This window comes from Entelurus aequoreus, linkage group LG06 (genome assembly GCF_033978785.1).
Source record: "Entelurus aequoreus isolate RoL-2023_Sb linkage group LG06, RoL_Eaeq_v1.1, whole genome shotgun sequence".
Classification (NCBI taxonomy): Eukaryota; Metazoa; Chordata; class Actinopteri; order Syngnathiformes; family Syngnathidae; genus Entelurus; species Entelurus aequoreus.
Genome location: NC_084736.1, coordinates 30,855,863 through 30,882,413, shown reverse-complemented (window position 1 = coordinate 30,882,413; position 26,551 = coordinate 30,855,863). Strand labels below are relative to the sequence as shown.

The window sequence follows — 26,551 nt, the reverse complement described above, 5'->3', positions numbered from 1 at the left end:
CCCTTTGACCCAGTCTATTTAAAGTCCGCTGTATGTTCTTAGACACTTGTCAGTCGCTGTCGTCAGAAAGGATGAACTGAGACACAAAGACAGTAGAACACGCCCAAACACCAGTCCGTCAGGGAACACTACCGGGTGTAACATCCTGCCTTTTGTCTATCAATATCAGAGTAATTTAGGTAACAAAACGGGGATAAACATCAAACTTTTCACTTAATGTAACGACACATACAGTTATGCTGAAAACAAGCAAGAAAAACTAAGAAACATTTAGCATACTGGATTGGTCTCACACAAGGATATACAATATAGAAGTTGAAAAGAGTAATGTAGGTAGAAAATCTCTCTCGTCATTCACAAGTCATTTAATTACTGATATTGCATCCTCTTTTGAGGTTGTTGTTGCTTCCGGCCAACCACTGTGATTGTCAACACAAGTCAGTACGTACCTTTTCCCTTGTACCGTATTGATCATATCAGTGAAATCAAAGACTATACATGGTTCACCCTCACCTCCTCCATATTCTAAATTTGATCTACTAAACTACTATCGATGTGTAAAATCGTTATTTTCAAATTAAAATTAGTTATAACTTCTTACCCACGGTAAAAACGTTAAAACTATGGAATGTTTCAGAGTCGGATGATTGTCGATTTTGTTCCAAGGAGTCTGTATCCACCCTCACTCACCCCCTTCTGTTTCTGAAAAAAGGACTGTGTTAGTCACACTATCACTTTCAGAAACATCTAAGAAAAAGGTCAGGTAATAGTCAAGTAGCGGAGGGCAGGTCATGTTTGAGGTCAATGATTGTCTCTTTAGCCTCTATGGTCCACTGGGGGGTGTTGTTAGGGTAGGGGACCCCTTAGCAATATCACAAATAACTCAAACTCAACTAAACCCTATCTTTTATGTAATTTATTCAATATGGTGAAAGTAACAAAATATGCTTATATTTATATTGTCACCAATACTAGAAAAATACTACCCTTATGGCGGATGCTTTAGCAATAGTATTTTGAATTTTTACCACACCTGGTGGCCCCAATAATTCATTAAGTCTAGCTCATGTTGTAGAAAGTTGAATGATGCAGACACGTTTGTTACTGAATACTTTCTATCAGACATTGGCCATGGCAACTTTGTGTATGTAATGAGCAACTATAATTATTTGATATGCTTAAATGTGTAATGTGTCGTTTTAGCTCAGCTGTTGTGTAGCTGCTAGCTCCCCGTAGCCTACAGGTGTCTAAAGTGCAGCCCATAGTTATGTGTTTAACATAACCATGGGCTAAACCTAAACAATTGAAACTGTGGTATTTGGGTGTCGGTGTAATGTTTGGCAGCTACGCCGTGTCTTATCATTGGACCTACGTTCTTTGGTTTTGTAGGCGAGACAGAGAGCAAGGGAACAATGTGGGACACTATTGTGTCCATTTTATACCATGCTAGCTGTTGCAAAGATAGGTCAACATGAGCAGCCACACCTTGAGTTCCAACATATATAAATAATCATAACATATGGCGAGTCGGGTGGCAGAACACACGGAAGCATCTCAGTCAGTCATGGTTTTCACCGTTAGAGCAGTTGGATGTCAGCCATTCCTGTTGTTTCAGGCTGTGGTATGAGCTCATGGAGTAGTCTTGGTAGTGGTGTCTACTAAACGTATGTGGGCTCTGTACCGAGGATGTCGTTGTGGCTTGTACAGCCCTTTGAGACACTTGTGATTTAGGGCTATATAAATAAACATTGATTGATTGATTGATGGTGTCGCAGCTGGGTGGTTCAGCCGTCAGGTAACACCAGGAATGTTCCTTCTTTGCGATTTGAATGTCAGGGTACAGTCTGTAAAGGAGGTCCAGCAATCTGAACCGGAAGTGGTTTGGTGGCAGGTAACCTTCTTGTGACCCCAGCGAAGCCTTCGACCTTTAAAGAGGAATCACACAGTTTTTTTGGTACCTCTGCATTCAGAATCGAATGGGTGGCTGATAAAATTGTCCGTTGACACTCATGTCCAGCAGGGGTCCTGTCGGTACTTCCTGCTGCGGCTCCTGATGTGGGCGTCCTCTTACACGCCTTCGTGTTCGTTTGTTGGCACGACGGAACCTTTCCTGTTCGGAAATGTTCAGACAGTCACGACTCCAGTGACCAGGCTGGTCACAGCCGAAACAGTGTCTACCCCAGACCGGCTTTGAAGCATCGTGTTGTCCACCACCCGAGTCCAACCGCACGTCTGTTGAGGATTCTTTCCTCCACCTGTTGGAACTCAAAAGCAAGGTCACCCACTGCCGAATATACCCTAGCTGATCTTTGACCTTTTGGTTCTTTTAACCTTTTATCTTCAGCGATCTGTAATTTAAGTAGTCGTTTCCTTGTTGCTCTGTCATTAGCCCTATTTTGCATGGGATGAATAAATCCCATGCACCTTGTATATCAGGGTTAACTTTGTCCAAAGTGTTTGGCCAAAGGTTCCCTCCCGGAGGTACAGGTGGGAAAGCAAGGTCAACAATGGCTTGCATGTATGCATCGGCAAGAGACTTATATTGTAGTATGTCCAAAGTGTTAATGTCATGTGTCAAAAATGTCTGCCGGAGAAAATGGTCAGACGTGTACAAGGGGTTAATTTTCGGAGGCAGGATTAATCTTAGAGGGGGCGTGTTAATACCTCCTTCTCTTGTCACTGGAGTAGGGGGCGGTGTCCTAGTCAAAGTCTGGGCGGGTCGTTTGAATTGTCTTGCGCATGCATGGCAGACAAAAAACCAATCAGTTCATTCTGTCATTAATCATCGTTTCTTTTGCTGCATTTCGTTTTTCCACGTAATCCCCGTTTACTTTTATCGTACGCCAAACTCTTAAATTCTCTCCCTGAGTGTTCCATTTTCACCAGCACACACACACACACACACACACACACACACACACACACACACACACACACACACACACACACACACACACACACTCAGCAGCACGCACACACGAGCACGCGTAAGCACTCCCGCACACACACACACACACACGAGCACGCGTAAGCACTCCCGCACACACACACACACACTCACACACACACTCAGCAGCACACACACACACAAGCACGCGTAAGCACTCCCGCACACACACACACACACACACTCAGCAGCACACACACACACACGAGCACGCGTAAGTACTCCCGCTCACACACACTCACACTCAGCAGCACACTCTCTGCGTTTTACTTTACCATAAAACTTCCAGTTACTTTTTTATTTATTTTTTATTTTTTTTATTTTACCAGACGTTTGAGTTCAAGACTTTTAGAGAATTGTAAACTCCCTCTTAACCCTTTCAAGGAACATTCTCCTTTTTTTTTTTTTTCTCTACCTGCTAGTTCCTTTGTCGACAACCGTCCATTCAATTGATCATTACACAGTAATGATTAATCACATTTTTCCCCGACCGCCATCACATTCCTGTCTGTCACACTCCAAGGCCATGTGTCTATTTCTTTACGTTTTAGTGTCTTATCTCACTGGGATCTTTCAACCTGCTTCCTTACGTTTCAGTGTCTTATCTCACTGGGATCTTTGAACCCGCTTCCTTACGTTTCAGTGTCTTATCTCACTGGGATCTTTGAACCCGCTTCCTTAAGTTTTAGTGTCTTATCTCACTGGGATCTTGCAACCCGAACTCATTAAGGGACGACCAAATTCCCAGGGTAAGCTACACCCAACTATTAGTTCACTCGTCAATGAAACTGCCCGTCACGGTAATCGAGACACAGTGGCCTGAGTTGACCACTTATTTACAATTTTAATGCAATGGCAGGCTCGGCAAAAATGCAATCAATCTATCAAAATCACCAATCTGTTTGACTTACAGACTTCAGGACAGACTCCTAAAGCAGATTTTATATAAAAAGGCTTTGCTCACCTTGTATTGGCCATTTGAGTCTGTCCAGAAGATTGCAAGAAGTCATCAATCAACAGCGTGCCATCTCGGACGAAGCCCCCAAATTGTTGCGTCGACCAGCATTCCTCCAATGGGGAATTCAAATTGCTAGTCTCTCCCAGATTCTTTTTATGGCACACAAGCTGATGTTTATATTCAATCAACAGGCAGCAGTTGGTATTTTGTGGTTTATTCTCCAAGCTTAGAGGACAAACTGAGACCAATCCAGCACACCAGCGTTCCCCAGCCCGGTCTAGCTCGGTCTCCCCCCAAACCCCCGGAAGTCCCGTGATCTTCCCTCTGTCCCCCGCCTGCTGTTTCCCCAGTCTAGCTGTGCTCCTTATCTTAGGAATGTAATGGCAGTCTCAACAAAGAGAATAAACAGTGCTCTGACTCTAACCAAGGACACTCGAATCCAAGCACTTTGTACCACACGAGACATTAGCTGATGTAAATATGACTATAGGAGTTTTTAGAAAGAAGTAACACTTAAATATTGATATGATTCTGATCTACTTCCAACAATATATATATATATATATATATATATATATATATATATATATATATATATATATATATATATATATATATATATATATATATACACACACACACATATATACGTATTATACATACACACATAAAGTTATATATATATATATATATATATATATATATATATATATATATATATATATATATACGTATTATACTTAGACTTCCTTTTTATTGTCATTCAAATTTGAACTTTACAGTACAGATAAGAACGAAATTTTGTTGCATTAGCTCATGGTAGTGCAGGATAAAAAAGCAATAAGGTGCATGTATAAATAAATAAATAGATTACTGTACAGATAAATATATTGCACTTTTTCATATGCATCCACGTTTATGGATGTACCGTATTTCCTTGAATTGGCGCCGGGAATATAGTATTCGCCTGCCTAGAATTACAGCCGGGTCAAACTCGTTTCGCAAAATAATTAGCGCATGCTTGGCACTTCCGCCGGGTCAAATATGAGTCATTAAATGACTCCCGCCTCCAGGAGGTAGAGGGCGCTAGTGATCCTTCTTGCGACTACCAGTACTGCAGGAGACAGGTACTGCAGAAGAAGACAACAAGCAGCAAGCATGCAGCAATTGTTTGCTTGCACTTTTAACATGGAGGATTACATATCTAAAATAAAACCGTTTTCTAAACTGGACTTTAAATCGAAGCAGGAGGTAATAATTAAAGGAATATCTCCAGAGACTTTTAAAATTGAAGGAAGATGAGAAAGACTGCCTTTGATCAGAAGCAGCTGCACATGGACCCATCTACAAGTAAAGGTAAGATCATAATAACGTTTTTTTTATTAAATGTGTTTTTAATGATAAGGTATGCGCCGGAGTGAGAAGAGGTTTTAAAATAATTAGAGCATGCTTGCTCATTCCGCATGGTTTTGGTAACCGCAGGAGTGAGAAGAGGTTTTAAATTAATTAGCGCCCCTGCGGCTATTCAAGGAAATACGGTATATTGTCTTTTTTATTCCAGCGAATTAATCCATTTTGGGGGGAGTTGAGGGAATAATTATGATGCGTTCCAGAGTCTTACGGCCTGAGGGAAGAAGCTGTTACAGAACCTGGAGGTTTTGCTTCGGAGGCTGTGGAACCTCTTTCTAGAGTCCAGCAGTGAAAACAGTCCTTGGTGGGGGTGGGAGGAGTCTTTGCAGATTTTCTGAGCCCTGGTCAGGCAGCGGCTTTTTGCGATCTCCTGGATAGGAGGAAGAGGAGTCCTGATGATCTTTTCCGCCGTCCTCACCACTCTCTGGAGAGACTTCCAGTCTGAGGCATTGCAGGCTCCAGTCCAGACAGAGATGCTGTTGGTCAGCAGGCTCTCTATAGTGCCTCTGTAGAATGTGGTGAGAATGGGGGGAGGGAGCTGTGCTCTTTTCATCCGACGCAAAAAGTGCATGCGCTGCTGAGCTCTTTTTACAAGAGCTCCGGTGTGTAGGGACCAGGTTATATTGTCAGTTATCTGCACCCCCAGGAACTTGGTGCTGCTTACCATCTCCACCGCTGTGCCGTTGATGAAGAGATCTAAAATTGTCTGGCGGTCGTACGTTACCACGGAGTGTCCACGCTGGAAGCCAGCCATGAAATTCATAGAATTTACAAGTATATTTGCCAAAATGTTTTATTACTACCATGAGCCTCTGCAGCCGCAGCGCCAGGCGCCGCCATCTTGAGAACATGTGTATATATATATATATATATATATATATATATATATATATATATATATATATATATATCGTATATTACCAAATAGTAGCCCGGGCGTTTATTTTACAAAATGGGGTCAGACCCCGGGCGGCTATTAGGACATGGGCGGTTATTTGCACAAGGCTTTTATTTATTTTTGCACCAGCCTGCACCAGGCCATTATTTGGTTACAATGGTTACTGTCCAGTATTTTTTTTTTCGTACAAACAATTTTAAATGTAAAAGCTATTGTAAACATACAAACAAAAAAACAAGACTATCAAAAGACAAGAGATCAACAAGGCCTCAACATGGCAGTACTGCAACAATTGTCAAATAGAATACCAATACTAAAAATAAATACACTTTTTAAATAAAGCAGCCTACTGGGAAAAATACAATTATGGTACCAAGTACTCAAGTATTAAAAAACACACCATCAAAACAGAACAATAATACTGTCACTTAAATAAAATAAAGGCTACAGTACTCCACGTTTTAAATAAAGAAGCATACAAGAAAAATACAATTATGGTACCAAGTACTCTATAAAACCATCAAAACAATAATACTGCAGCAAACGCAACCCCAAATGCAACTCAACCCCACTCATCATCCTCCTTCTCCTCCTCCTCTCCCTCACCCCCCTCATCATCATCCTCCTTTTCAATCACAAGTTCATTGAGGAACTGCTGTTCCTCATCACTCTCCTCCTCTTCCTGAAGCACAGCAGCAGCCTGCTGTCTAGCCCTCAACAGCATCTCTCTGCCTGCCTGACATGGCTGTCCCTTCTTGAAGCAGTAAATGAGCTGGTCCTCACTCCCATCAGCTGCCACCGTCAGCCCACACACCTTGTAGGATACCACAAAGCAACATTCAGCTATGGCTACTGTTTGCAACACGGACACACACACACACACACACGATTAAGCCAGCCACTTGTTGCACCAAACACCACCCCGGTGTCACTCGCGGTGACATACAACTCCTTTGCCTTAATGCTGATCATTTTGCGGGACACACGGTGGTTCAGTCCACGAACGTGATGTATCCACTGACACAAATTAGCATCAAGCTCGTCGCTCACTTTCTTCCTACCTCCATCCGGGGGGGGGGGGCGTTTTCCATCGATTGCCGACTGAGATAGTAGTTCTCCCTTTTTTTGTTTCCATTCTCGTACACGTTTTGGGTCAACGTTAAACTGCCTGGCCGCTGCCAAACCAGAATTCTGCTCCGCATACTTCACAATCGCTAGCTTGAACTTTAAGTCAAGTCAAACGTTCTCTTCTTCCCCCTTAAAGTATTCCCGTCCATCAGTTGTGGTGTAGCGGTATCCTGTTCATTCAACTCACTGCTACTGTTGCTTGCCATGTTGAAACTTTTCCTCGTGGGTTTGTTGTGTGTTACGCTATATGCGGTGACCCACTGCAATATGTTGATTACCCAGAATCCCCACGTGACGTCTGCTGTTACCGTAATGACCAGAATTATTGCACCTTTGCTTTTCCTTTTAGCTTATAAATTGGGTTTAATGAAAATTAAATCAATATGATTTTAATCTAAATTATGCAAATAACAGCCCATGGGCGGCTATTTGGACATAGGCGTTTATTAGGAAGAGGCTGTTAATTCACAAAATGGGCTCAGACCCCGGGCGACTATTAGGACAAGGGCGTCTATTTGCACAAGGGCGTCTATTTGGTAATATACGGTATATATATATATATCTTGAGAACATTATATATATATATATATATATATATATATATATATATATATATATATATATATATATATATATATATATATATATATATATATATATATATATATATATATATATATATATATATATATATTCGTTACATCTCGTCTCGATTACTGTAACGTATTATTTTCGGGCCTCCCTATGTCTAGCATTAAAAGATTACAGTTGGTACTAAATGCGGCTGCTAGACTTTTGACAAAAACAAGAAAGTTTGATCATATTACGCCTATACTGGCTCACTTGCACTGGCTTCCTGTGCACTTAAGATGCGACTTTAAGGTTTTACTACTTACGTATAAAATACTACACGGTCAAGCTCCTGCCTATCTTGCCGATTGTATTGTACCATAAGTCCCGACAAGAAATCTGCGCTCAAAGAACTCCGGCTTATTAGTGATTCCCAGAGCCCAAAAAAAGTCTGCGGGCTATAGAGCGTTTTCTATTCGGGCTCCAATACTATGGAATGCCCTCCCGGTAAAAGTTAGAGATGCTACCTCAGTAGAAGGATTTAAGTCCCATCTTAAAACTCATTTGTATACTCTAGCCTTTAAATAGACTCCCTTTTTAGACCAGTTGATCTGCCGTTTCTTTTCTTTTCTTTTCTCCTGTGCTTCCCTCTCCCTTATGGAGGGGGAGTTGCACAGGTCCGGTGGCCACGGATGAAGTGCTGGTTGTCCAGAGTCGGGACCCGGGGTGGACCGCTAGCCTGTGCATCGGTTGGGGACATCTCTACGCTGCTGACCCCTCTACGCTGCTGACCCGTCTCCGCTCGGGATGGTTCCTGCTGGCCCCACTATGGACTGGACTCTTGCTGATGTGTTGGATCCACTGTGGACTGGACTTTCACAATATTATGTCAGACCCACTCGACATCCATTGCTTTCGGTCTCCCCTAGAGGGGGGGGTTGACCACATATGCGGTCCTCTCCAAGGTTTCTCATAGTCATTCACATTGACGTCCCACTGGGGTGAGTTTTCCTTGCCCGTATGTGGGCTCTGTACCGAGGATGTCGTTGTGGCTTGTACAGCCCTTTGAGACACTTGTGATTTAGGTCTATATAAATAAACATTGATTGATATATATATATATATATATATATATATATATATATATATATATATATATATATATATATATATATATATACACAAGGATGATGTTTGATAAGAAATTATCGAGTTCGAGCCCATTATCGAATCCTCTTATCGAACCGATTCCTTATTGATTCTCTTATCGAATCCATAGGTTGTTGTATATGGAAAAAAACACAATATTTGGTTTAACAGAAGCTCACTTTTATTTTATAAAAATTTTTTTTTTTTAAATAAATATTGACTGTTACCCCCCGAAAAAAATAAAATAAAATAAATAAATATTGACTGTTGTTACCCAAAGTATATTAAGTGGGATTTTCCAGAAAAACATATATACAGTAACACAAAAACAACCTGTCTCTGTGATCACTATAGGTGTATAAATAATAATATTGTGTTAAATAAAATCAGTCCCTGGGCAAAAAACTGAAAATAATACAGCTCTCAAAAAGTGCACTTCTGTTGCTATTGGAACATGCTAACTACACACACTGTGACACTAAGAACGCAACAGTCATTAATCAACAATTCTTCTTCCAAAAAATTAGCATGTCTGCTTTTTCAGGATCAAGTCTGACCCTCTCCTTGCTAATCGTGTCGCCAACGGTGGGAAAAACATGTCCACTTGACGTGGAACTAGCTTGGACACATAGATAGGTTTGACGACATCCTCCTCCAGTCTGTATCTAAACCTTCTGGGGTCCATCAGTGTGGCCTCCTCCAGGAATGACTGCACGTCCTTGTCCTGGAGGGAAAATAAGGGACAGACACAGCATAGAATTAGGGGGGAAATTAGCTGAATGTGAAGACTAGGGTGTCTGTTATTAAGTCTTTAGCATTAGTATGTGGAATTAAATGATGGAATGGATTAAGTAAAGAAGTTAAACATTGTACTGATATGATCCACTTTAAAAGGTTGTTCAAATTAATAGTGCTTACAAAGTACAAAGAAGAATTATGAGAAATACTTTCAACCTTATTGAAAATAAGATATTCTTCATCTCAGTATATTAATAATGACTGAATTAATTAATGACATATTACAAAACTGTTGTATATAGTAATTCACAGATGTTATTTTATTATAAAAAGGTCACTGGAGCTGGGGCTGCAAGTTGAAGCACAGGAAGAGGGGCGTGCTTCGTCATCTCTGTCGCTGCTTCTCCACGTGTCGAAGACATGCCACGGTTCTCGAACGTTCAGGTTATGTGCGGCCTGAACATGTTTCAACATGCTTGTTGTACTTCCCCCCCTTACATGAGAGCGAAGCCTGGCAATAATTGCATATTGCCGTTTCCTCGTCGTATTTTTTTGTAAAATGAAACCATGCCTTGAGGCGTTTTTTTCCGGTCCATTATTTTTGCTGCTTTCTGTATCTGCTGCCGAATGACTGAGCTACGTCATTTCCTGTGATGTCCCACAGGGCATTTCCTGTGGGACAGGATTCGTTCCCAGGGATTCGAATAAAGAACCAACTCTTCTTCTTTACTATAGTGGCCTCAATAACGGGAACCGGTTCTCAAAAAGGGATTTGAGTCCATAGAATCGGTTCTTTTCTTATCGAACAACCGGGAGAACCGGTTTCGAACATCATCCCTATATATATACATACATACATATTCAATTAAATGTAAAAATTGCACCTCTGGACACGTTGAGTTACCTGCGCTTGCTTACAGGAAGTTGCTCTTTGTGTGTTTGTTGAGTTGTCGTTTTTATGTTTGCAAAAATATTGTATTTAAATTTTCTTCTCGTCAGACAATATTTTCGGTACAATGTATGGAATTTGTGCCGACTGGAATGAACCTTTCTGAGCCGCATTTTGTTCTCCGAGCCGTGACAACTTGTACATTTGATTTGAAATGCGTGGTTAGCTGCAGGACAAAAGCCAACGTGGGTGTGACACCAAGAAGGGTGTGTTAAAGTCACCTTGAAAAGACCAGTTCTGTGCTTGTGGGTGCAGCATCCGCCTTCCCTTGCTGTGGCTGCCGTGCCACGCTGTGTCCACAAGGGGGTGCTGCTGCACCCTCAAAACAAGTAGACTGTCGCACTTAGCAGCAACAAAGGACGACCTCTGCTGGCCATACTTTGAAGCTGTGCCTTTATTACTGTAAGAATAGGAGTTTTATTGAAGACAAACGGCATAAAGGACATGTTTTAACTTTAATTCAAGTGGCAAAGGTAAAGATAAGCTATGAATAAATGACCTAAAGTACTAAATTGATTCTCCAAAGTGCTAAACAAAAGTAGCTCCATAATAATACATATATGAATATGAAGGAAGTCTTCTTTTTAATGATAATAAATACAAAACCATGTAGTAAAATGTTTGAAGAAATGTGTTGACAATATGAACAAAAGTAGTATTTCCTTGTTAGTGCAAATGTATTTCAGTGTGTACCAACCGTAGTATTATTATTGTACACAAAAATATTGGTTTAATGTGCAAAAGAAAGGTAAACGTACGAGGACCTTTACTGCCAAAGTATCCTGGAGTCGTGCTGCTGAAGTCGCTCAAAGATTCCGCACGGAATACTCTGGTTCCACATCCTGGTGGAGACAAGGAGGCAGTCACTCAATGCTTTTAGCTCGGGAAGCGGACTTGCTTCCAATACAACGTCACTACCTTTTTAATGTCAAATCCAATGGCAGTTGCCTCACCAGAATGTTATAATAATAATAATAATAATAATGGGGCCCTTTTTTCAATTTACAGTAATGCACTGTAAAAACAGTCGTAAATTTTACGGTAGAAAACCCCCCAAAACTAGCAGCTGTCGCCAGAATTCTTCCATAAAAATAACACTAGTACTGCTTTACAATTTACAGTAGTTCGGTGTAAAAATAATGATTGCAGATTTTACAGTAAAAAACGTGCAGCTGTCACCAGAATTTTAGTGTAAAAATAATACTATTTTTCAATTTACATTAATGCACTGTAAAAACAGCTGTAGATTTTACAGTAAAAAACAAACCAAAAACTAGCAGCTGTCGCCAGAATTTTTCCATAAGAAAACACTAGTACTGTTATTTTTAAATTACAGTAGTTCGATGTAAAAATGATTGCAGATTTTACAGTAAAAAACTTGCAGCTGTCGCCAGAATTTTAGTGTAAAAATAATAGTACTATTTTTCAATTTACAGTAATGCACTGTAAAAACAGCCATAGATTTTACAGTAAAAAAACAAACCAAAAACTAACAGCTGTCGCCAGAAAGTTTCCATAAAAAACACTAGTACTGTTTTTTTTAATTTACAGTAGTTTGTTGTAAAAATGATTGCACTACATATTGCGCGCCTGAATTTCACCGTAAAAATAACATTGGTACCATTTTTCAATTTACAATAATTTGGTGTAAAAACAATGACTGTGGATTTTACAGTAAAAAACTTGCAGCTGTCGCCAGAATTTTAGTGTAAAAATAATAGTATTATTTTGCAATTTACAGTTATGCACTGTAAAAACGACCATAGATTTTACGGTTAAAAAAACAACCCAAAAACTAGCAGTTGTCGCCAGAATCTTTCCATAAAAATAACACTAGTACTGTTTTTCAATTTACAGTAATTCGGTGTAAAAACAATGATTGCAGATTTTACAGAAAAAACATTTGCAGCTGTTGCCAGAATTTTAGTGTAAAAATAATAGTAATATTTAGCAATTTACCGTGATGCACTGTAAAAACAACGGCCAAAGATTTTACGGTAAAAAAACCCAACCTCGCCAGATTTTTCCCATAAAAATAATTGCGGTACCGTTTTTCAAATTACAGTGACACACTGTAAAAATGAAGGTAGACTTTATGGTGAAAAAAAAACGGCAGCTGTCGCCAGAATTTTAACGTAAAAATAAACGTTGTACTGTTTTTCATGTTACAGTAATTCAGTGTAAAAACAACCGTAGATTTTACAGTAAAAAAGACACAAGCAGCTCACTCGCCTGAATTTTATCATAAAAATAACATTGGTACCATTTTTCAATTTACAGTCATACAATCAACATTTTACAGTGAGGTTATTTTTTTACCGTAAAAGCAAGATACTTTTAGTTCCAGAGAACGTTGATACAAATGCAGTTCGACTGAGATATGTGCTTCCTCTTTTAGTTTAGCTAACAATAGCAAGTGAACGAGTATGCAGACAAGTACCCGTGAGTCCCAATTCGGTGAAAAACGACTCATTTGGGACTCACAGATCTCAACCCTTCATTATGTCAGGATTTGAATAACTTTTACTGTATTTTATTTTTATTGCATAACATTACGTGTGTTAAATATGGGATTTAAAAGATATTTTGCGTTTGAATTTTGTGAACTTAATTGTTTAACATCAAATTATGCTGACAATTTAATTGAAAAAAATTCAGCACATAAAAATTCAGTGTACAAAAAAATCAGTGTACAAAAATTCAGCGTAGAAAAATTGAATGTAAAAATATTCAGCATAAAAAAAAATTCTGTGTCGAAAATTTGCTGCTTCAAAGTGCAAGATTTACTTCCGGTGAATTAAGACTGACGCACTCGATCTTGTCTTAGAAACAGCGTCAGTCTTAATTTACCCGAATTTACACTGAATTTTTTTACACTGAATGTTTTTACACTGAATTTGAATACACTGATTTTTTACACTGAATCTTTATACACTGAATTTTTTTTTACACTGAATATTTATACACTGAATTTTTTTACACAAATTTTTTACACTGAATTTTTATACACTGATTTTATACACTGAATTTTTTTTGCACTGAATTTTTATACATTGAATTTTAAAACACTGAATGTTTTTACACTGAATTTGAATACACTGATTTTTTACACTGAATTTTTATACACACTTTTTTTTTACACTGAATATTTATACACTGAATTTTTTTACACTGATTTTATACACTGAATTTTTTTACACTCATTTTTTTTGCACTGAATTTTTATACACTGAATTTTAAAACACTGAATGATTTTACACTGAATTCGCATACACTGATTTTTTACACTGAATATTTATACACTGAATTTTTTTACACAAATTTTTTCACACTGAATTTTTTTACACAAATTTTTTTTACACTCATTTTTTTTGCACTGAATTTTAAAACACTGAATGTTTTTACACTGAATTTGCGTCCACTCATTTTTTTTTACACTGAATTTTTATACACTGATTTTTTTATTTTAAAATACAGAATTTTTTTACACTAATTTTTACACTGGATTTTTTACACTGAATTTTTATCTAATTAATTTTAAAACACAGAATTTTTTTCAATGACATTTAATGGAAACAATTTCAGTTCACAAAATTCAAACGCAAAAAAATCAGTGACATAAATTCAGTGTCAAAAAAAGCTTTTGTCTTAAAGTCACAAATGAACTTACAGACTTGACTAACTGGCAGGGAGATTTTATTTTGAGGCAGCTGGATCTTTCAAGAGGCCGGACCATGGCAACTTTATTTACAGGAAACACAACTTTTCTCACCTTAAAGTCTTCATTTGTTTACACTCCCTTAGTTTCACTGCCAAACACTCCACACCAACATCTGACAGCTTGTTGTACTTTACACTGTTGGAATAACACAACTTCATGTCAATAATAACACTACTACACAACTTCATGTCACTGATAACTTCATGTCACTGATTCTACACAACAAAACTCCCCAATTGTCTTCACCTGATTACTCAAAATAAAACACAACTTTCTTACTCGAGGTCAGTCAGGGAAGCCAGGTGAGGGAGCACCGTAGATAAACTGGAGGCTCCTTGGTCAGAAATCACATTGCTATAAAGGCTGAAAAAGACAAAGAAAGGGATTAGAACACACAACTCTACTGTGCCAACACTAACAAGTGTGTGTTGTTTGTATTTCTACCCCCGTGGGACCACACACCTGACATGTCACTCACGCACAAAATCACTAGAAAATGGCCCCCTATTAGGCCCTATGCATTATTTTCATTTTTTTAAATTGTCCCTTGGAGGTCAATTGTCATGATTTAGGTGTGTGAAGTGTGTATGACAAGTGGTCAAACATAGGTACTTCAGTGTGTGTACTGGTCCCCACATGGTCATTCCTGACGTGTGTGTGTGTGTGTGTGTGTGTGTGTGTGTGTGTGTGTGTGTGTGTGTGTGTGTGTGTGTGTGTGTGTGTGTGTGTGTGTGTGTGTGTGTGTGTGTGTGTGTGTGTGTGTGTGTGTGTGTGTGTGCAATAACATACATTAAACAGTGCAGGTTGGGTAGATCCTTTAGTGTGGTCACCAGTTTTCTAACCCCCTTCTCTCCGATACAGTTCTGGGACAGACTGTTAATCACAAAGCACAAAAACTCTTGTTTTTAGTCAAACATGCACATCGTTCAGACAAAGACAATAATCGCAGGATCTTCAATTGAACTTCAGAACTCCTCAGTTCAAGTCTATTTCGTTTATGTAGAACTAAACCACAAGAGAAGTTATTAAACAAGTCCAGAACCGTGCTTTTCGTACGTTATAGAGAACCAACTAAACGCCGTGTGAATAAGCACTTGGCGACAGAGGCAAGGTAAAACTCCCCTTAGGGAAGGACGCTCGGAGAGAACTCAGGTTTGTAGGGTGGCCGTCTGTCTCGACCAGCAGAGTTGAGCTAGAACAGGGGTGGGCAATTAATTTTTACCGGGGGCCGCATGAGCAACCCGAGCACTGCTGGAGGGCCACATCGACAATATTTCAAATACATTTTGCTCAATATTATTTTTGATGTATACCGTAAGATAAATAATAATAATAATTAATAATACTAATAATACTTTCATGTAACGTAACTTAACTTTATACCAAAAGCACTGCTTTGGAAATCATTTGTACCCCTTTTAGAGATCACATTTAGTTCCCCTTAAACATCCTCATGTTGCACAATGAAATGTAAGCATAGGATGAAGTGTGCATTCCTGTAACTTTCTCTAGTAACAGCATTTCATGATTAATATAAATAAATTAACATAATTAATAAATGACAGTAAAATAAGCACACTTATGACTGAGGGGTCATAGTGTAACTTTGTGTGGTGTTTGAGTTGTCCGACTTTTTGTATGGCCATAAACGCACCAGTGGTTTAGTGGTATGCGTGTTGGTGACAGATGACAAGTTGGTTTTGGCCTGGTTTGTACGGCAGAAAATGACTAGTTTTTCGAGATAGAAGTGTTTTACTCATGTTTTTGGTGTGGTTATGGCCGAATATAAACAGTTTTGCTCAATAAAATGATCAATATAATTCCTGGCCTCGAAGCATCTCGATAGACGTTACAATAATTGAACGGTGTTCAATTGAACGGTGTTGACGAACACCGTTAGGGCCGCTCGTTGTCACTGTCACTCAAAGTTGCATTGCAAAATTACACAGAATAAATGTGTTTATTTTGTTTAGAATTCAGATGGGATTTGATTTGGTGCGCGGCATATATTTGCTGTGCGCTGAGGACGCTTGAGCAGTGCGCAATTGCGCAGGCGCGCACCTTAGAGGGAACGTTGCTTGGCAGTCCATGTCTTGTTGAAAACATGCCATTCGTCATCAACTTTTCTCTTTTTAGCGTCTCGGGGATAACCGTGCATCACTTGTCGCTGTGCACCTTCACTCACAGGTTACACATGAACATACGCCCATAAATAACACTTTTCAAAATAAAAGCAGCACAGTTGTATTGCGCGCACGACATAGATGTTTTTTCAACTTTATTTTGTAATTTGTGATTGCAGCTGTTCACATTCACTCACAATCACGCACGCGCATACGTCCACATGGAAGTAATACAAATAACGCTTTTCAAAACAAAAGCAGCACCGTTGTATTGCACACTCGACATAGATACTTTTTTAAATGTATTTTGTAATTTATGATTGGCCTCACGCGGGCCGGACAGGGACGCACAAAGAGCCGGATGTGGCCCGCGGGCCACAGAATGCCCAGGTCTGAGCTAGAAGGTAGATTGAGTGAGAAAATAGGACAGAGGGGTTCGTCGATTGGAGAAGGGATGAATGACAATGGTCATAAAAAAACAGGGCAACTCTGAAGCGACGCTCTCGTTCTCGAAATAACAATGGCGGCACACTGCTTTCATACTATTTCCTTGTACTTGTTTACTTGGGTATTTCACCGTAAGGCGTATTGTTCCCAAACAAAAGACTTTAAAAACAGAAGCAAGTTTTCAGGTTCTAGATTTTACTTAACACTATCGCTAGCCATGACTAGCGATAGAAGCAAATTCGGGCAGTGGGCTGCACTGCCTGCCGTGAGGCACACTTCCTGTCCCTTACTTTATTTAATGTGCACCGATTTTTCAAAACTGAAGGTTTCATTCAAAAAAATTCAGAGAAGAATATACATGCACCGTTACGCCCCGTATCGCCAGACAGTGGCGACTGGCTTTAACACAGCAGTGTTAAAGACTCAGGTGTTGAACTTCACTCCCCTTTCCTGACATCATGGAATATGATTTACCACAACCGTCATCTCGCCTTTTACACTTGTGGTACTACCACTGAAAGTTTACATCTCACTTACGTATGGGCTATTCAACTGGGGAATCGATGCAAAATAGGTAGTGTGAAAGGGACTGTTTTAGTTTAGTTTGACTCCAAAGTTACTTTGCAATGATCTCCTGTCTACAAATTCCCAATCCAACATGTCTGAAAGTGAGTAGGAAGAAACAGAGCTTAATTAATCCTACCCCGTTGAGTCACCAATAAATAATATGACCTCTTACGTCTAATAGACACAACTCACAAAAAAATCTATGGGCATTAGGCACCCAGCCAAACTCCAGGACAAACACAAAATACACCACAGTCAAACCCCTTCAAATCCCCAAAGACACATGCCCAGACGCCCAATGCCCCAGAACCTCTGCCCTCCAACAGAGCACTGTGTGATCCATGAGTGGACCAACCAAGCCCACTTGGAGTTGGCCCCTGAACAGCATCAACATCTTGGCACCATGAGACCAAGATGAGTCTCACCGGTCGAAGTATCTCGCCTTGCTTGGCCACGACTATGACTTAATTCTCGCAACCAGGAAACTGGTTGAAGCATCATTTGAGAGGAGCATTTACTCACTTGAGTATCTCTAGAAAGGAGAGGGAGGCAAAGGTGTCAGCCAACTTCTCAGCTCCTTCGTCTCCAATCTTGTTGTCCTCTAAACTGAAGGAGAGAAGTATCACTTCATGTATGCATTAAGTCAAAACCGGATGTAAAGCTGTGTATTACTCTAGGTGCTGGAGATCCTGCAAGTTTGGTAAGAACTCCCAAAGCTTGGGGATAGCCAGGGGCCCACGCTCCGGACCAAGCCTAGAAAGAGATAACTATTCATTACACCAGAACTACTTTACATCTAACACAGCTGGCTGAGCTACTCACGCAAACTCTAGTTTGTGTAATCCCTTGATGGCTGGAACTCCTCCTTCCAGGATGGGATCAGGGTCTTTGAGACTAAAGACAATTGAAATGTGAGGTCCTTGTGTGTGTCACAGTGTACTTCATGGACCCATGTGTAGTCACTTACCAGTCTGACAGCCTCCTGTTTATATGTATGTTCACAAGCTTTGCCAAGTGGTCTATTTGACACACTTGCATGACTTTGAGAGGGTGGATCTGGAACTTGGTCACCATCTCTTTTAGGAGCCCCCTTTCACCACTCTGCTCCAACTGCTCCCATAGGGCGATGACATCAGCTATGCATGCTCTAAACAAAAACACACCAAACTGTCATCGTCATTTGTGTATTCTGAGATGTCAGGTTTCGTGAAAGCTTTATTTTGGTGACCTGGACCAACTGATACCTGTATGTGCTGCAGCAGCCCAGACCCACTAGAGACCTGATTCCTGAGGTCTGAACCCCAGTGTTCTGTAGATCTAAAGAAAAACGTTTACGCCGATGCTCAGTCTTTTCAAGAATCTTCTGCACGGTATACACATCTGGCGGGCCGAGTTGAACGCTGTGAAATGTTAGTGCTTCAGGAAGGTTTGCTACCAGGTGTCCGACGAGCCGAGCCTCTCTTTTGTCCCTGCTCTTGTTGCTCTGTGAGTATACTGACTCATAAACATAGTGGCATGCCTCCAGGATTTGTCCTGGCGCCAGGTCAACAAAGGGGAAACCCCCTAGATAGTTGGTTACTAAGTCCAGCTTTTTGGGGTTAATGTCAAGATGAAGCCTGCGATGCTGGGTTCTGGGAAGGAACGCTATGCCAACCACAAACCTCCGAGTCAGCTCTTGCATCTCTCTTTTGACACGCCGGCGTCTCTTTGGGCCGGACCCAAAGAGGATGTTCCGGATGAAGTAATTGTATTCGCAATTTCTGGGGAAAGAGAAATGTGAGTTCAGGGCAAAGACACTCACAGAGGTTGTAAAACTGACATTGTTGGTGAAAGGTGGTACCTTGGTTTATGTACGCCCTTGTTGTCGGCAAAAATTTTTACCAACAAATCTGTCTCAGTAATTGTACGACAAAACTGTAACTCTATTGTTTAACTTAAAGGCCTACTGAAACCCACTACTACCGACCACGCAGTCTGATAGTTTATATATCAATGATGAAATCTTAACATTGCAAGACATGCCAATACGGCCGGGTTAACTCATAAAGTGCAATTTTAAATTTCCCGGGAAACTTCCGGTTGAAAACGTCTAGATATGATGACGTTTGCGAGTGACGTCAATGGTTGAAGCGGAAGTATTCGGACACATTGTATCCCAATACAAACAGCTCTGTTTTCATCGCAAAATTCCACAGTGTTCTGGGCATCTGTGTTGGTGAATCTTTTGCAATTTGTTTAATGAACAATGGAGACTGCAAAGAAGAAAGCTGTAGGTGGGATCTGTGTATTAGCGGCTGGCTACAGCAACACAACCAGGACGACTTTGAGTTGGATAGCAGACGCGCTATCCGACGCTAGCCGCCGACCGCATTGATGATCGGGTGAAGTCCTTCGTCGCGCCGTCGATCGCTGGAACGCAGGTGAGCAGTGGTGTTGATGAGCAGATGAGGGCTGACGTAGGTGGATAGCTAATGTTTTTAGCATAGCTCTGTCGAGGTCCCGTAGCTAAGTTAGCTTCAATGGCGTCGTTAGCAACAGCATTGCTAGGCTTTGCCAGGTTGGACAGCATTAACCGTGTGGTTACAGGTCCAGTGTTTGGTAGTATTGTTGATCTTCTGTCTATCCTTCCAGTCAGGGGCTTATTTATTTTGTTTCTATCTTCATTTAAGCACGATGCTATCACGTTAGCTCCGTAGCTAAAGTGCTTCGCCGATGTATTGTCGTGGAGATAAAAGTCACTGTGAATGTCCATTTTGCGTTCTCGACTCTCATTTTCAAGAGGATATGTTTGATTGATTGAGACTTTTATTAGTAGGTTGCACAGTGAAGTACATATTCCGTACAATTGACCACTAAATGGTAACCCCCGAATAAGGTTTTCAACTTGTTTAAGTCGGGGTCCACTTAAATGGATTCATGATACAGATATACACTATCATATATACTATCATCATAATACAGTCATCACACAAGATAATCACATTGAATTATTTACATTATTTACAATCAGGGGTGTGTGGGGGGGTAGGATATGGACAGCAAGTAGTGGACATAGAGAGAGAGAGAGAGATAGAGATCAGAAGGCATAAGAAAAAGTATCTGCATTTGATTGTTTACATTTGATTATTAGCATTTGATTATTAGCAATCCGGGGAGGGTGTTAGTTAAGGGTTGTAGCTGCCTGGAGGTGAACTTTTATTGCGGTTTTGAAGGAGGATAGAGATGCCCTTTCTTTTATACCTGTTGGGAGCGCATTCCACATTGATGTGGCATAGAAAGAGAATGAGTTAAGACCTTTGTTAGTTCGGAATCTGGGTTTAACGTGGTTAGTGGAGCTCCCCCTGGTGTTGTGGTTATGGCGGTCATTTACGTTAAGGAAGTAGTTTGACATGTACTTTGGTATCAGGGAGGTGTAGTGGATTTTATAGACTAGGCTCAGTGCAAGTTGTTTAACCCTGTCCTCCAACTTGAGCCAGCCCACTTTGGAGGAGTGGGTAGGAGTGAGGTGGGATCTGGGGTGGAGGTCTAGAAGTAACCTGACTAGCTTGTTCTGAGATGTTTGGAGTTTAGATTTGAGGGTTTTGGAGGTGCTAGGGTACCAGGAGGTGCATGCATAATCGAAAAAGGGTTGAACGAGAGTTCCCGCCAGAATCCTCATGGTGCTTTTGTTGACCAGAGAGGAGATTCTGTAGAGAAATCTCGTTCGTTGGTTAACCTTTCTGATTACCTTGGTTGCCATTTTATCACAGGAAAGGTTAGCCTCTAGAATGGAACCTAGGTAGGTGACCTCATCTTTCCTGGTGATAACAATGTCACCCACTTTTATAGTGAAGTCATTGACTTTCTTAAGGTTGATGTGGGACCCAAACAGGATGGATTCCATTTTACCCAAGTGTATGGATAACTTGTTGTCAGCGAGCCAGGTGCAAGTTCTACAGAGCTCAGCACTGAGGATTTTCTCCACCTGTGACTTGTCCTTGTCGGATACCAGCAGGGCAGAGTCATCCGCAAACAAAAACAATTCACAGTCGCATGCCGATGACATGTCGTTTATGTATATTAGGAACAGTAAAGGTCCCAATATACTGCCTTGGGGGACTCCACAGCTCACCGAGAAGGGGGGGGGGACACGGTGCCGTTCACCTCTACCACCTGCTCCCTCCCCTCCAAGTAAGATTGCATCCAGCTCCATGAGTATCCGAAGTGGTTTAAAATACAAATCCGTGATCCACAATAGAAAAAGGAGAAAGTGTGGAATCCAATGAGCCCTTGTACCTAAGTTACAGTCAGAGCGAAAAAAGATACGTCCTGCACTGCACTCTAGTCCTTCACTCTCACGTTCCTCATCCATGAATCTTTCATCCTCGCTCAAATTAATGGGGTAATCGTCGCTTTCTCGGTCCGAAACGCTCTCGCTGCTGGTGTAAACAATGGGGAAATGTGAGGAGCTCTTCAACCTGCGACGTCACGCTACTTCCGGTACAGGCAAGGCTTTTTTTTATCAGCGACCAAAAGTTGCGAACTTTATTGCGATGTTCTCTACTAAATCCTTTCAGCAAAAATATGGCAATATCGCGAAATGATCAAGTATGACACATAGAATGGATCTGCTATCCCCGTTTAAATAAGAACATTTCATTTCAGTAGGCCTTTAAGCTTGAAGTAAAGCTATTAAGATGATTGATTATGCGTGGATTAACAAGTCCTACCTTGAAAGGGACTTATGGACTCCTGCCAGGTAACACTGTAGAAAGGGGTTAGCCCAAAGCAAGATGTGGTTATTATTCAATTCTTTCTTTCTTAAGTCCACATGTTGTTGATTTCTCCTTCCTTTTGCCTCTTGTCTTTCCAACGCCACTTCTTCCGTCTCGCTACTTGAGAAGGCTGGTCTTGCTCTCACTTGGTAAGAAAGGAAAATTCCCCACCTGAGCCCAAATGTCTTCAGTCGCGAACATACTTCTGCGGGTAGGATAGAAGAGCTGGCCTTGACTCCTTCCCAGGCCCAATAACTTAATTGGGAAAGCAACACTCTTTCCTCTCGTCCACCAACTGTCCTATAATCAGTTTTTTTGTGCAATTTTGCCTTTCTCCCTCTTGTTGTTTTCATCAACTCAGCTTTGCTTGAGATTTGTATCAGGTCTTCTTCTGTAGACTGTTTTAGTACTTGAGTTTGATCCTTGTCCTGAGTACTTGAGTCCCAGTTATCACTTTCCATTTTGATACAAAATACTTGATGGCAGAGCTCAGTTAAAGTTCTCGGAAGGACCTGTGAAGCGTTGGAGTGTTCCAAAACCAAGCACACCAGTCGACAAAGTCCAGGATTCCAACACAGGTGACGGAGGTAGCTAGATTCTTCTAAGCACTTGATAGAGTATTCTCTGAGATTAGATTCCAAAAAGTACTTGAAGAAATAGTTCTCTATACAACTAAGAGTAAAGCCACTAATCTCCAAAAGACTGTCCAACTGCCGCACTATTTGGTAAGCGGTGCCTTTCGGTCTGGCAGAAAGCAAAATAGTGCAGCCTGGAAGAAGGATCCTTTGAAGGATGGCGGCATAGAGCTGGCGAATCGTACAGAACTTTGCTTTAATGTTTTTCTCTAATGCAGCGTAGTCCTTTTCTTGGCCTTGAAATAGAATGTCATAGTCCCGAAGTTCATCAAATCCATCAAAAACGATGAGCACCCGCTTGGGCGATGCAAGAATTTGAGTGTACACTTCCTTGGCGTCGATGCCAGCAGGGACAGAGGTGATGATGTCGAGAAGGAGGGTCTGAAGACTGAAGGAAGGTTCTTGTAAAGTGACAGCTTTGCCACTTAGCAAAAAAAGAAATTCAAATTGTGGGAGGCGGTCTCGGGACCAGTCTTGACATAGCTTCTTGATCAGGGTTGTTTTCCCCATGCCGGCATTGCCCAGCAGCAGTATGTATCGCTTGGGCTTTTCTCCACTGGAGTTCTCAAATATCTATCGAGAAGACAGAAGTTTCAAAGTATTCTTTATAATCATGATTGCTGAATGATACCTTTTTGAAGTGTACTTTAAGTGAAATATATACCTCACTCAATTTGAGCAATCGTTTTTGTCTGTCAATATCTCCAATGGCCTTCAGCTGTTTGTTTATGCACTTTGTCATGTTTTTACGTGAGCCAAACCTCTCCCTCTGGAACACGTGGGCGTCCACGTAATGAGAGGTCAAACGTAGCCCCGCCTCCATCTCCTCACAGGTTCGATTCATGTGGGCTTTGGCCATCTGAATGTAGCTTTTAATGTTCTCTGAGGATTCTGAGAATGAAACAACTTCGTACCAGTCTGGTTGTCCGCAAAGTTGAAGCACATTTATTGACAGATAAATGGACTTACGTGGAACATCTATCGTAGGAGGAGACGGTTGATCTTTGGTTGATTCGTCACCAGGACCCCCCTCTGAAATGTAGGTATGGTTGTTTATAAGGTGCCAGCCAGTGCTGATGATCCATTTACCACAATGCACAAAAAGTATGAACCTTAAGAGATTTATACACAATCTGATTTGTGGATTTCAAATAAATAATGGGAATAAAAATAATCTGTACCAGGTGTTCAATTTTCACCATTGTTTAGCTTCGTTAATTGCAATGCAAAAATAAGTTATACCATGTAGCCAGCCCTACTTTTAATTAGTCTATTAACTAATAACTAAGTAGCGTACCATAAAATGTGCCAATGTTTTATCGAATTGTCTTGGACATGAAATGTGCTATTGCTGGGTTGAAACCATGAGTCTTAGAGGCCGTCCCCATTGTTGTGTATTCATCTCAGTAACACCATTTTTTAGAGGCTGTAATTCATCATTCATACTGGCGCTCATCGAAGGCGGACACTCCCTTCCCCTCTCCCTTATCTCTCCTGCTTGCTTCTTTATTTTGTCTTGTCTTAACCTTCTTGTTAACCCTTTTTGCACTGCTCTCTAAAATCTAAACAAGGAAATTGATCAACTGGCCTCTGAAGGAAATTGACAAGATCTCGGGATTGGGGGAACCCCTGTCTTGACGGAACGGTTGTTGTTGGACACACGACGGACTCCTGGGAGAAGAGGAGTGCCGCGTGCCTGGCAACCCTTTCAGTTGAGGACGTTGAAGATATCTACCTATTCGGAACCATGGTAACAGGACATCTGCTGACTGGGGTAAACACTGCTCTGGGTATCGACACATTGGAAGATGCTGGCAGCCGTTCAAAGTACCCTACAGCTGCCACAAATGATTGGAGGATGCAAGCAGAACTGTGGGCGCTCAGACTTTTGCGATTTTGGACCGTGTTGCAAATTTGACAACATCTTGGAGACACCGTCTGCTCTGCATAGTGAAGTATGATGACTATGAGGACCAGCAATTGACATTTAGAGTGATAGTTTACTTTTTCTTTGCTCGCTCAAACACAATATAATCTGGATTGTTTTCCCTGGCTGCAAGCGACTTGGCAAGGTAGCTCCTTCGAGACTCTCCCAGAGGACAGTGCAGTGAAGCAACAACAAACTCCTTTCCTGTCTCTCATGGACACACACCTGTTGTTGTTGTTGTTGACTTTGTTGGACTGACTGGCTGTGTTACCGCGTTTGCGAGAGCACCAAGGTCACGCCACAGGCGTACACACACATATGCATCCATGAAACCCCAACCCCCATCCCACACTTTTGACGCTTTACCCCAATTGGTATGATGGAACACGGAGCAGCGCCCCTAGTGGCTGGCAGCTTTGGGCCGGACGGCCGCCCCCTTAGCCCTCGTTGCAAGTCTTAACATGTACATGTGCTTTGCTATGGAGTTTTTTTTCCACACTTCAGACTAGAAAATGTTCCTGACACCAGTGTTTTTTAACCATAGGATTGTGGACCACTGTTGGGCTGCGAGGGCCACCAAAAACATAAGTCTATTTTTTAGCTGTGGTCCGCAATGGCAATCAGTTGTAATACACGTTTCCACCACTTGTGGCAGTAATGACAATATCAAACAAACATAAGACGTCTGTAGCTAAAATCACAGAGAAGTTTCTTAAGCGCAAAAAGTATGACTAAAGTGATAAAGCAGTTTAGTATAGAAAAGGTCAAGAAGCCCAGTTTTATAGAGCTCAGCTCAAAGGGTTGATGAAGCAATGGCAAAAGAAAAAAAAAGCAATGCATTGGTCTGTTTATGTATGAGGAGAAGGAGAAGGAGGAGAAAGAAGGAAGAAGGAGAAGGACAACAGCAAGAAGGAGGCAAAGGAGGAGAAGGAGAAGGAGGAGAAAGAAGGAAGAGGAAAAAGGAGAAGGACAACAGGAAGAAGGAGGCAAAGGAGGAGAAGGACAAAAAGAAGAAGAAAGAGGAGGAGAAGTAGGAGGAGGGACAGAATGAGAGGGGGAGGGATAAGGAGGGGGAAAGGAGGAGGAGGAAAATGAATAAGAGAAGAAGTAAAAGGAGGAGGGGAATGAGAAGTAAAAGGATGGGGAGAAGGAGGAGAAGAAGAAGGAGGGGGATGGGAGGAGGTGCGGGGGAAGGAGGAGGTGGAGGAAAAGGAGAAGGATGGGGACAAAAAGGAGGAGAAGAAAGAGGAAGGAGAATGAAAAAGGGGAGGAGAAGGAAAAGGAGGAGGAGGAGGAGAAGAAGTAGGTGGATGAGGAGAATGTGTGGGGGAAGGAAGAGAAAGAAGGAGAAGGACAACAGCAAGAAAGAGGAGGAGGCAAAGAAGAAGAACAAGGAGAAGGAGAACAAGGAGGGATAGAAGGCGGAGGAGAAAGAAGAGGAAGAAGGAGAAAAACAACAGCAAGAAGGAGGAGGCGGCAAAGGAGAAGAAGGAGCGGGAAAAGGAGAAGGAGGAGAAACAGGAGGAGAAGGAGGAGAAAAAGAAGGAAGGGTTAAAGGAGGAGAAGAAGAAGGAAAATGAGGAGGAGGAGAAAAAGAAGAAGGACGAGGAGGGGGATAAGGAGGAGGAGA

At 41.2% G+C, this 26,551-nt stretch overlaps 1 protein-coding gene across 4 annotated transcripts in view; it reads right to left on the bottom strand.

The window, feature by feature from the left end:
• Window positions 1–9,256: 9,256 nt before the first annotated feature.
• ciita (class II, major histocompatibility complex, transactivator) overlaps window positions 9,257–26,551 on the bottom strand; it is a 53,908-nt gene continuing 36,613 nt past the window's right edge. For 2 of the 4 annotated variants that reach the window (XM_062050500.1, XM_062050503.1), the window contains 13 exons: window positions 23,964–24,026; window positions 23,659–23,885; window positions 22,315–23,567; window positions 18,850–19,365; window positions 18,573–18,752; window positions 18,428–18,499; window positions 18,278–18,358; window positions 18,128–18,211; window positions 15,258–15,341; window positions 14,748–14,831; window positions 14,520–14,603; window positions 11,506–11,589; window positions 9,257–9,784 (listed from right to left, as the gene is read on the bottom strand). In XM_062050500.1, coding sequence (XP_061906484.1) covers window positions 11,514–11,589; window positions 14,520–14,603; window positions 14,748–14,831; window positions 15,258–15,341; window positions 18,128–18,211; window positions 18,278–18,358; window positions 18,428–18,499; window positions 18,573–18,752; window positions 18,850–19,365; window positions 22,315–23,567; window positions 23,659–23,885; window positions 23,964–24,026 — 2,804 coding nt within the window. In that variant the 3' untranslated portion in view covers window positions 9,257–9,784; window positions 11,506–11,513. Of the gene's footprint in view, window positions 9,785–11,505; window positions 11,590–14,519; window positions 14,604–14,747; window positions 14,832–15,257; window positions 15,342–18,127; window positions 18,212–18,277; window positions 18,359–18,427; window positions 18,500–18,572; window positions 18,773–18,849; window positions 19,366–22,314; window positions 23,568–23,658; window positions 23,886–23,963; window positions 24,027–26,551 lie in introns of all 4 variants that reach the window. The other 2 variants (XM_062050504.1, XM_062050501.1) reach the window with 2 other exon arrangements.